This window comes from Thamnophis sirtalis, unplaced genomic scaffold, assembly GCF_051295495.1.
Source record: "Thamnophis sirtalis isolate CommonGarterSnake01/CBP01778 unplaced genomic scaffold, rThaSir2_p1.2 scaffold_6, whole genome shotgun sequence".
Lineage (NCBI taxonomy): Eukaryota > Metazoa > Chordata > Lepidosauria > Squamata > Natricidae > Thamnophis > Thamnophis sirtalis.
Window position 1 is genome coordinate 107061852 of NW_028261386.1, and position 12741 is coordinate 107074592.

Below are 12741 nucleotides of genomic sequence, written 5' to 3' on the forward strand. Positions count from 1 at the left end.
AGGGAGATAAGATGGAAAGTCCTAGATGGAGTTCTAGAAGGATATGCCGTCCTCTTCAGAATTAATTGCCTCTTCCCTATGTTCTTCTGGATATATTGCTTCAGCTTCTGTTAGTTAATGCCAGGTTTGTTTGTAATAAGACCACAATCCTCCACAATTTGTTAATTGTGGAACAAGTGGACCTGCTTGGCCTGCATATGTGAGACTTACCTGGATAGGAATGGGGGCAAATGCTTAACCATAGAGAAGACTAGATAGAATTTAGAAGAAAAATGATAGATGGAATCAGAATATCCTATTTCCAAATTCTAAATTTTTCTCCCAGTACTTTGTCCATTTTAGTATACAGTATAATATATGCTGTGTGTGTTTAATAATATCGAACAGTTTCACCAGATTGCAGGAACCGTCATACTTTAGCTTTCTTTTTAAAATGTGGTTGCATTTATATAAACTTTGGCAGAAATGTTATCTTTGTATTTGCATCCTAAATATATTTATGGAGCTTTAAATTATACTAAGACTTTACAGTTTACTTCTGAATTATGTATGTGTCACAATTTATCATACTGTATGGTGTTTCTATTAGTACTGCGGAAAGTTTCAGCTTCATTTATAAAAGGTCCTTTGGGGGGGGGGTATATGAAAGTAGAAAGGAAAGCAGAGTTGAGGCCTGTCCTGTATTGGATGGGAGACTATTCCAGACCATAGGAGCAGTATGAAAAAGCACACTTTCTAGGTCCCATGAGATCGCAAAGTTTAAAAGAGGAACCTGATGCAGGAACGAGCTCCCCGTGGAGATTCGGACTATCACCACCCTTCAGGCTTTCCGCAAAGCCCTTAAAACCTGGCTGTTCTGACAGGCCTGGGGCTGATGAGTTCCCCGCCCCCGCTCGAATTCTGTGGTTGTTGACCGTTTTTTAAATTGTTGTAGTTGTTTGTCCGTTGTCTTTCCTCCTGTTTGTATTCCCCCTCCCCTTACTTTGGTTTGTGAGCCGCCCTGAGTCCCTCTGGGAATAGGGCGGCATAGAAGTTCAATCAAATCAAATCAAATCAAATCAATGCAGGTCCTCCTTATTGGAGCTTGTTGTATGGGCAGATGTTCTTGGGAGAAGGATGTCCTCCAGAAACTGGGCACTGTGGTTTAGGTCCGTGTTTTTCCAACTTGGCAAATTTAAGATATGTGGATTTCAACTTCCAGATTTCTCTAGCTAGAATATTGCAAGCAAGTTCTGTGTTCATGCTTCTGGGCATTCCAAAACTTTTTTTAAATCAAAAGTGAAGGATTGCATGGCCATAATTCTTATAAGAGAAAGTTAGTTATTATAAAGTGTGAAGTTTAAAATGTAAATGGCTAAAATCTCATATGATATGTGAAAATGCAGAGATTTCATAATACTTGGCTATCTTCAGGAAGTTTCATCTATCTTAATTTTTTTTCAACATTGTAATATCAGAGGCACTGTTGTGTATGCTGATGCCATCTTGCTATTACTTAGAAATATCCTAAGAGAAAGCAGCTTCCCTGCTTTGTGTGTATATGCACACATCTTTATTGATAGATAATCCTTATACAAGAATCTTCTCAGGACCTCCTACATTGGATTCAGAGGTGGTATTCAGTAGGTTCTGACCAGTTCTGGAGAACTGGTAGTGGAAATTGTGAGTAGTTCGGAGAATCGGTAAATACCACCTCTGACTGGCCCCGCCCCCATCTATTCTCTGCCTCCCAAGTCCCAGTGATTGGGTGGAAATGGGGATTTTGCAGTAACCTTCCCCTGGAGTGGGTGGGAATGGATATTTTACAGTATCCTTCCCCTGCCATGCCCACCAAGCCATGCCATGCCCACAGGACCCGTACCCACTGAAGATCCGGACCCTCCCCACTCTCTCGGTCTTCCAAAAAGCCACCAAAACCTGGCTATTCCGGCAGACCTGGGGCTGTTGACTTCAGGAATGAGGTCCAGCCCCACCCAGATTGAGTGTATGGTCGTTGTTTTTTAAATTGTTTCTTTTTAAATTGTTCCTTATTTTTAACTCCTTATATTAACTTTTTCTGTAAGCTGCCCAGAGTCCTACGAGATTGGGCAGCATATAAATTTATTAAAAGTTAAAGATAAAAAGTAGTAAAAAAAATTGAATCCCACTACTGATTGGAATGTATGTATTTCCATATTTAAAAGTGATCATTTTCATAATACTGTAGCATTTTATTCAGTAATTATTCTTTAAGGGTCAAGACAAATATATATATTTATAATAGCAGTTACTATGGTCTGATAACAGAAATGTCTGGGTCTGCAAGTTATTTTCAGGACAGGGCCCACCCTTTGTTATGTACGTATACTAGTTACTTTTAAATACATTTGACATTATAGGACGATATCTGTTTCACATGTGGGCAGACAAGCCTTGTGGAATGTTAATTCAAATAAATGAAGCAGTTGATTTGCATCCATTATTAATAGGTACTCAGACTGAATGCTTTCTTTGGATGCCGTTGTTTCTTCTTCCATGTCTAGATCAAACTTTAAACTATCAGAATGAAGCCACCTTCTTGGTTTTGTCGCTGGCCAAAAATAAGTCATTCTTGGTACGTTTCTGGTAGTAGACGACATACTAGCAGATAGGCTGGGTTCTGTTTCTCTCCACATTCACACAGCATGTTATTATCTGCTAAGAGCCTTCACTTGACACATTGACTTTACACTTAGGCACGCCAACCTATTCAGAGTTCGCCAGGTACTATAAGGTAGGTCGGATCCTTCAGCCAGGTCCTCCTTTAATGTTATTCCTTGCTTGATGGTCTTCTTCCTCCATCTTTTAATTTGTTTTTGGTTTTGTGTATCCACAATAATGTTTATTCGTGCCATAAAGCTGTTCCTAGATCTAAGGCAGCAGGTTTGGGGCCATTCAGAGGATGTCAAGGATCATTCTCTTGTTTAGTTCTCGGCGTCTGCTGCTACCTTTCTCTTGATCTTAGATGGAGCAATGCCAGCAAGATGATATATTTTCTCAATTGGTGTAGGTTTGAGACATTCTGTTCCTTCTTCATTGATGGTGATATCAATGTGTTTCGTATGTGCAGATGTGCCCCACACTGGAGCAGACATCAAGGCCAAAGCTGATGTGTGCAACATAGACTATCCTTTGATAGTGTAATATGGTCTTTATTCTACAAGTGCTACTGTAGGCTTCCCAGATAGATCATCAATAATTGATCCTTGTGCAGCCACTGCTGTATCATCTGCATAGATGAATAGACATGTGTTGTTGGGAACTGGTTAATCAATTGTATATATGTTATACAATGTTGGAAACAATACACTTCCTTGTTTCAGCCCGTTCTTCTACATCTTCCACTTCTGTTCTCACATTCATTCAGTGTCACATCAAATCTCTGGTTCTGGAGGAAGCGGTTGCTACATTTCTGCAAATGATAATAGCCAAACATTTATACCCAACCTAGTGAGATTATTCATTTTAGGCAAAATGTAAAAAATGAAAATGAACATGTGCCTTACTTGACAACAAACATAACTCCTTTCAAAATCTGTTACTTTTTACCAGCCGTACGATTCTTCTGCATAAATAAAGATTAAGATTTAACAGCGTTTAAATGGAATCATACTCATGTAAATAAAAATGAATAAAATAACATTTCAGAATGAGGTGGTCAGCATATAAATTTAATAAGTAAATAGTAATTCAGATTTTAGGTGAACATACTTTTAGAGTACATACCTTAGTCCATAAGAAAATTTCGGTGGTCCACAGAGAAATCTTTGCATTTCACTTGAGCCCAGCAGAGGTTTCCCATACCGCTAGCACTTCACCGCTTTGACTCCCAGGGACAGGATGGGGTCCTTCAGGCAGTTAGCTTAGCTGCCTGTTAGCGGAGACAAGCGCCCGGGGTCAACCCTACCTTTGCTGTCCATTGCGGATGCTAGATCAGCCCCCTGCAAACTCCCATCTCTCGAGTGCTCGCTGAAGCAGCACTGAAGTAAACTTCGGCCAGGCTCCTTGAGTGACGAGAGTTTGTAGGGGGGCAATCTACCATCCGCAATGGGCAGCAAAGGTAGGGTTGACTACGGCTGCTTCTCTTTGCTGTAATGTTTCCTGAATGTGGTTTACCACTCCGAGCCTCAAGCAGCAGGAGATGAGGGCTGCCTTGGCACCAGCAGCTGGTGTAAATTTACCGCAGCAAAGGTGGGATGTTGATGCCGCACAAATGTAAGTAGCACTTTGCTTTCATTTCTTCCAGCCATCACTACCGCCGCTTTGGGCCGCTTCCCCCCCCCCCCACAATAGCCTCATTACCTTGTTCCAGCTGTCGAGGGCTGTGCTCCTTTTGCATGTTGCACCACCTGCAAAGTTGCACATTGCACGTGCCACCCACCTATGGCAGAGATTTCCAGCCCCACCATGGGCTGGTTCCATATTTCAGAGCTGTAGTAGTCACAGGACTGGCCCTTTGGTCATCCCAGAGCAGCTCCTCCACCTGGGTGCACTGGCCTGATGGGAATGCACCTAGGTGGAGGAGCTGCTCCGGATAACCAAAGGGCTAGTCCTGTGACTGTTACAGCTCTGGAATATGGGACTGACTTTCCCACCAATGTCAGCAAGCCACCGTCAGTCTGCCCATCTTCATTTTCCTTCACTCAGATTGATCAAGCTTCTTGAGAGAAAGAACACAAAAGAGGTTTCCATGCTGTGTGCCTGGACCAGGTGCTTTCTCTCGGACCGCCTATCCAGAGGCCTCGCAGAAGCATATTTAGGCCCGAAAGGCGGATGACTCTCCCCTCCGCGGGATTTAAAATTATGGATTTGGTGGTCCCTGAGGTTCAAAAGGTTGGAGATCCCTGTTCTAAAATAAACGTGATTGTCATTTACTAAACTGTCACAAATAGAAGAACAAATGTGTGGTTTCCCTTGTTGCCTTCTCTTTTCCCATTATCACCTCCCTTCATGGAAGTTGAAAACAATGAAATGAAATGGTACAACGTTCAGCAAGCTGGCTTTGAGGAATTGTACTACTTTTCCCATCAGTCTCATATTATCTCCTTGCAACACAGCACTCTTTGGCAGTAGCCACAAAGGAGGAAGATTACAACTGAATGCAGGGATTTTATTTCATTTTTTACCAATTTTATGTCAGATAATACCTTACTAGAAAATTATAGTGTCATGCAGATTTAGTTCTCTCTTCTAAGCAACTTAATTGAAGTAACTCATAGAGCCAGAATTGTGTAGCTGGCGTAATCACTTTTTGCCTGGATCTTTAGCTGCCTTCCAGCCCATCCTGAAGGCAGTCACCAAATAGGTTCTGTGCTTTTTTGCAGCTATTTACTCTTGATAAGAGACCAGAGGTGGGTTCCTATCAGTTCAGTTGAATCGGTAGTAACTTGGCAGCCTGAGTCGCTGGAACCGGCAGCAACCCAGGCCTGCCACTCCCCTGAATCGGTTCTCTCAGCAGTGCCATAGATGACACCATCATGTTTTTGCTTTCTGCGCATAGCAATTTTTGTTGCACTGAGCATGTGCTCACAGCGCACATCAAGTATGCATGCGCGGCATGTCCCTGAGCAAACCAGCAGTAGCGGCAGCCAGGACCCACCCCTGATAGAGACCATTAAATCTCTTCATGGTAGATAATAGAAAAGAAAGAGAAGTCACTGCAATAATAAAAAGTCCTAGATGTAATCAAAATGTTGGTGAACCATTTTGAATAATATATATCATATCAACCTACAGTCTATGGATATTACATTTCTCATAAAAACAAATGCATGTTCTGTCTGTACATTATGGGATTTTTGTTTATCAGGTGATCTCAAGTTAAATCAGCAGTATCTGGGGTTCTGAAGGCTTCTCCTAAGACGCTGAGTATCCATAGTTGTTGGACTATCCCAGGCAGATTTAAATGCTTTTAGAACAGGATTTATATGAAGGCATCTTGATGTTTGTTTGTTTGTCTATATCCCACCTTTAAAATTGTACAATAATTATAAATTCATAGCTAAGGCAAGACTTGAACTTATGGTTTCTTGCTTTCTAGCCTGGTGCCTTAACCACTAGACCAAACTGGCTCTCTAAATGTCCATGTATGTCTTTCATCCTGAAACCTCTTTTGTCACTACTCTTTTAAAGCAATAGAAGAGGATGATTCTAGAAGTAAAGCAAGTAACTGTTCAGTTTTCCCTCTGTCCATCACAAAGCTTTTCCTGTAACCACCTATTTTTTATATACTCATATTTTCTTCCAGGCTAATATATTTTTGTTTTGTTTTGTTTTGTAATCATACATTAGTAGTATGATAATTAGTAGTTAGCTATAATTCAGTCACATTACAATCCCAACATAGAGATCTAGATAGATCACAGGAATTTATAGTTTGGTTTATAAGTTAAGAAAGGTAAATGCCAGGGGGGAGAAAGATATTGAGAATATTCCACAGAAGCTTAACATTTTTTTAAAAACCATTTATTTCTATTATTTCTGTCTCTTAAGCCAGCAGAATGAATTGCTTCAAGTGGCACGTATTGAACAATTGCATTGTTCTATCATTGTTGATTATTTTTAGAATGTGTAACATCTTTCTTTGTGTTTCTAGGAAAACATTCTCACAGACGACATCAGAATATCAGATTGGAAAGAGCAGGTTTTCCAATCTCATTGTGTCTTGCTGGCAAAAAGCTGCCATGCTGCAATGGAGCTGGCAAAGCACGCTGTAGGAATTCAGAAGATGGCATTTAATTACGGGAAGCACATGTCTATGTGTCACAAGGTATGACTTCCTTTAAAAGCTTCCCGAATGGCCAAGCAGCCAGCATACATATTTCAAGAAGCATGTCTTTCTGTAGATAACATGTTTCTTTAAAAAAACACACACACATACACATTTAGTTCATTTGTGACTAAACTGCATGGAAAAATACTTATATGAAGTATTTAGCATATCACAGAATTCATTTCCTTGTGCTATGTTGATTCGATATACTTACAGCCTTTAAAACTGAGACAGCTGTCAAAGTAGCCAACTAATCCCAGGAAGCGAATGTGAGGGAATAGGAGGAGTGAGCAGAAGGTTTACAGGGAGCTCAGTATGGAATTAGAGAGATTTGGGGAGTTATGATAGCTGCTGGAACATCTGTGGAAGGGGACAAAAGAGGGCACTAGGCCTCCTTGGAAATTGTCAATGTATTTATCTAGAAAATTGCATCCCATCTTATTCATGGTACGTATGGCAAGTAATTGATGTAATGTTAACAACAAACAAATGAAACCATCAACATAAAAATTCAGTTGAAATATTAGAATAATCAAATCTCAATAGCTGTATAAAGATCAGCTGTCTTTTGCAATCTTCATATAATATTAGTTGTTGTGAAATGCATTTCCTGTGGATAACTACTCTTAACTTCATTATTTTAATCCCCTTCTTTCAGCTAAATGCTGATATTCAGCCATTTATTGATGGAAATTCGAATGACTCCCTGCCATTTAACTTAAATTCTGCTCCTGTAGTATTCCATCAAGAGTTTGTTGGAAGAGAAGTCTGGATTAAGCAAATTAAAGAGGTAAATAAGTAATTACATCTATAGTGGCTATGTTTGTACATCTTACAAAATCATAATCATCCTCTCATATTAATTTGTTTTTAGTTATAGTTAACAGTTAATAGCTATTATAGTTAATAGTTAACATTAACCACAGTTATAGAGTCGGAATCCAACTATTCAGTTCCATAAAAGGTATTAATGTTATAATTCTTTTTTTTCTCTTCCATTTGAAGAACACTAAGCATTTATGAAAAGAAATAGTTTCCCCATTTTTGCATGTTTATTATTTAGTAGAACTAGAAATTAAATGTGCTACTGTTGAGTGTGTTTATGTGCATAAAGTCTATGATTCTTATGGTAATTTCTTTTTAAAATTCATCCGGTTAGACTCAATTTTATTAAAATACAAAAATAAATGTAATTTAAAATATGCCTGCCTTCCCTACAGTTTTAGTTTTACAATAATTGAATATTTCTAGCATAAAGCAGAGGGAATGAGCTGCTCATGCATATATGATTATAATTCAAAACACAGCTGGTTGGGCACATGTTAGCCTACTGGCTTTGATATTATTGCTTATCTTATGATTGTGGTTCCTTCCCAAAAGCTATCTCAAATAGAAGCATTTTAATGTAAGCCTTGATATAAGTCGTTTAATACATGATTCTTTCTTCAATGGGTAGTTTAAATGGGAAATAGAGTGAAGCACCCCACCTTGCTCCCTTGCTTCTTTTCTTCCTGGGGAACCCTTCAAAAAGTTTGACAGTGTGTATTTTCTACATTGCAAGCTCTGTCTTTATGTGAGGCTGATCCTTCAGAGCTGTATTTTCTACTATGGGTTACATGCAGAGGTGGACGTAATTTGCTTGCTCCCATTCTTTCTCATGAGACTGTAATTGCATAGAGGAAAGTAATGCAGAATGTGGCTAAGGGCCATGCTTCATTGATCCATAAATTCATCACAGTCTTTCTCAGAAACAAAAGAAAGAATTCCACTTGAGGGGTAGTTGAAAGAACTAGTTTCTTTGAGCAGCACGTATCATGTCCACTCTCTGAAAGATGTCAGTAGAACAGAAACCAGTAGACACCTGACAAGCCAAATGTGAGTCCTTAAACCTGATGAAAAAATATATGGGTTTACTATGTAGCACAGGGGCATGAAGGCTCAATGATTAAAGAAGCTGAGCTTCTCAGCTGGAGAACTGATAGCCTGGGATTGGGACTTGAGCTTCATGCAATAGGGTCAGCTTCCATTACTTGCCTCTGCTCCTGCCCACATAGCAGTTCAAAAGCATGCAAATGAGAATAGATTAATAAGTACCATTTTGGTGTGCCTTTGGCGTATAGCTTAGCTGTGCTGGATACATGACCACAGAAATTGTTTTCAGACAACGCTGCTCCCTTGGCCAAGAAACAGAGATCAGCAGCGGGCCCTAGAGTTGGACATGACTGACAGAAAAACCTTTACCTATTTAGCACAATGTGTTAGATTTTTCTTAGAGCTTTGTACAGCTTATGATTTACAGGCTTGTAGTAATATAATTTTATTTGTTTTTCTTACATGGTTTAAGACTCAAGGCGAAGAAGACTTAATAGACTATAGCAAGGTGAGTAGCTAAAATATGTCTTCATTCTAAAGACTTGTTAACTTTTATGTTTGAAGGAATATATGAATGAGCCTTGCTATTAAATTATAGTATTTCATCTCAGATTTCAATCACAAATTGCCTCGTAAAGCAGCTTATAACAATTACAGTACAGTGTGTGTGATACAGGTATATAAACTGCAATAATAGGGCAGGATTGGATTTTCAGCTGAGTCTGATTTCAGGCATGATAGACTCAGAACTGGATGCACTTACAAAATAGCACAGCAATCAGGTGTACAGCCAGCAAATATTCCCATATCCAAGTGTGTTTCTTATTGCTCCTGTATATTACTGATGCAATTATTGTTGTTCTTGTTTTTAGAAGACTAATTAGGATCAGATTTGACAGCCTTTAGGCTAATTATATTCTAATAACTTACTTTTGGGGAACCCATGTAACTTCAGCTTATATGCATCGCTATTCTCTACCAATTATATTCTCTGTCAGTCCCCAGAATTTAACTGTAACAAAAGAGTGGTTATAGGAAGAGCTTCCCCTAGGTTGGACTTGCCTGAATGGACATATGCATTAAAATCTCTGCTGCTTCACAAATTTTGGTAATGGAATCATGTTGCTGAGTCTCATTTGAAAGTCTCATTTTCCAGATTCCCCAGAGAAAAGGGATGATTTGCATGAATGTCTGGTTCAGCAGTGGGATTCACTTATCTTTCCTACCGGTTTGCAAATCTGAGTGTGCTCAGAAGGTCCCGCATTACGTCAAGGCGGGTGGGTGAGGCCTCCTGCAGCCACTGCTAACAGTTCGCCCAAACCAGAGAGAACCGCCTGAATACCACTTCTGGTCTGTTGTTGTGGATCAACCTGCTGCTATTTTCTCATTGTAGCTTTTGCCTTTGAGTGCTAAACTTAAGGGCACCAGGGAGACAGAAGAAGGCAAGTGTTTGAGCCCTAATTATCAAGGCTTAAGTATCAATAGAACTGTGGATTCTATAACAGTCTTGGCTTGTTGAATTTGCTAGTATAGTCAGATGACGAGGTAGTCCTTGACTTAACCATTCGTTTTATGATTGTTCAAAGTTAAAACGGCACTGAAAAAAGTCGCTTAATGACCATTTTTTACACTTATGATCATTGCAGCATCCCTATGGTCATGTCATCAAAATTCAGATGCTTGGCAACTGATTCATATTTATGATGGTTGCACTGTCCCAAAGTCATGTCATAACTTTTTGCAATCTTCTGACAAGCAAAGTCAAATGGGGAAGCCAGATTCATTTAACACCCTTATTACTAACTAAACAACTGGAAAGAAAGGTTGTAAAATGAGGCACAACTTACTTCAAAATTGTTTCACTTAGCAATAGAAAATTTGGGTTTGGATGTGATCATAAGTCAAGGACTACCTGTATAAATTTTGATCCTGTGCATATCAGCATCCAAACTATATCCTCCTATAAGAACACACTGAAAACTACAAATAACTCTTTGAGAAGGCCACCATAGTGAACTGTAATGTGAATGCCTTGAGTGAATATTTCCTGTCCTACATACAAAATATGCGTCATATAGTAGTTAGCTACACCATCCCAAGCATAATATTATAGGAATGTAATATAATACTTTTAACAAGGACATTTAGTTAGGACTATTGTTTTTATCACTTTGCTTGAGTTTTAAGTTTCAAACCCTGCCTAATACTGTAGGGGTTTGTATCTCTTAAAAAGGTAAAGGTTCCCCCTTGCACATATGTGCTAGTCGTTCCCGACTCTCGGGGGCGGTACTTATCTCCGTTTCAAAGTCGAAGTGCCAGTGCTATCCGAAGACATCTCCGTGGTCATGTGACCGGCATGACTAAATGCCGAAGGCACACGGACCTTCCCACCAAAGGCGGTCCCTATTTTTCTACTTGCATTTTTACATGCTTTTGAACTGCTAGGTTGGCAGAAGCTGGGACAAGTAACGGGAGCTCACTCCATTACGCAGCGCTAGGGATTCAAACCACCAAATTGCCAACCTTTCCGATCGACAAGCTCAGGATCTTAACCACTGAGCCACCGATTCCCTTGTGTCTTACTAATAAGTCCCTTGTATCTCTTACTAATGTTTAATTGTCTGATTTGAACCTTGTTGATGGAAGTTGAAGCAATTTTAAAATTCTTATTGTGGAGCAGGAAGAAAGCACATTTACCATTTAAAATATACATGGGAAAGGGATGGAAATTCTGTGTTATAATTAATAATGATAACACTGTACTGTTCTATAAAATACCCTGCTATTGTTCTCCCAACAAAAACAAAGGAAATGGAAAATGTTAACTTTGCACAGTTAATCATAGTAAAGATGACTTGAGACTGTAATGTATCCTATCATCTATTTTCAGTTTGATACACATGATGCTATTGTGGGAGATACATTGGGAGCTAGAGTTTCTCTTGGCAGGAATGCCAAATATGTCAATAACCAACTGCTACCTCACAATAAACATGAGGAACTCAAAGCAAGGTGTCCATTAAGCCATGAAAAAGGCAGGAGAAAGAGGTCCTGGCTTAAATTGGGAGGGTGCAATAAGTATTGTCTACGTTTTATAGAAGGCAGTCAACTAATTTAACTGGCTTCAGTCTAGTGTACAATAAAGATTCTTAATTAGATCCGCCATGGCAAATGTCCAGGTATTTTCTGTTCAATCAGAGCTAGTTCAAGGAGAGACCTGAGCACTAGTTTGACTCATGCTGAAGTTCCTCTTCAATAATATACAATCATTCAACTTAACATGTTCTGACTTGGCTTGCGCACTCCGAAAATGTAAAGTCCCATTGATCTTTCATGCCAATATGTTCTTTGTATTCTGCAGGATCTTTTTTCTGTAAATGATTTTGGCCCACTTCAAAAGCCCATAGTTACTACTATGAGAAACCATTTATTGATATTTAAATCTGTTAAAACTAGTCAAATATTCTAGAGAATTGTGACCATATGAAAATCAATTATCCTCAATTAATATCCTATTCCGGTAAAGTGGGGGGGATTCTTTGAACTCCCATGAACAAAAAGGAATAAAAAAATATAGGTTAAATGTAAAAACCTTAGAAGCAGTGTTTGAAGTAGCTCTGCTGAAGTGTAGGTCCTCAAAACTTGTATACTGTCTCTGCAGACATAGTCTTTTCAGATGTAGTCTCTTCTTCTGTTCAGAAATTAAGAAAAAGAACAATACTGGTAATAGCTGTATATGCACTGGTGGGATTCACTTACCTTACCTACCGGTTCGCAAATGTGAGTGTGTGCTGCCTACTGCTTATGACCAGTGCTTGCGCATTACATTGGGCCGGGTGAGCGGAGCCTCCTGCAGCCGTCACTACGGGTTTACCCGAACCGGAGGAAACCGGCTGAATACCATCTCTGGCTATATGTAAGGAAACAATAAAGGCTTCCTGAAAATGGCTTGGTGTAATTAAATGTAAATAAACATAACAAATACTGGTTGGGCTTACACAGAATCTTGAATTGCAAGCACTTTAATTTATGGAAGAAAAGCCCAATGGAAGTGTAATCTTTGCATTCATATATCCAAA

At 39.3% G+C, this 12741-nt stretch overlaps 1 protein-coding gene across 1 annotated transcript in view; it reads left to right on the plus strand.

Moving 5' to 3' along the window:
• The window catches only part of PDSS2 (decaprenyl diphosphate synthase subunit 2), an 84290-nt gene that overhangs the window by 63839 nt on the left and 7710 nt on the right, over nucleotides 1-12741 (plus strand). Inside the window, exons 5-7 of the mRNA XM_014068264.2 lie at nucleotides 6614-6787; nucleotides 7449-7580; nucleotides 9135-9170. Of these exons, the coding sequence (XP_013923739.2) occupies nucleotides 6614-6787; nucleotides 7449-7580; nucleotides 9135-9170 (342 nt within the window). The remainder of the gene's footprint in view (nucleotides 1-6613; nucleotides 6788-7448; nucleotides 7581-9134; nucleotides 9171-12741) is intronic.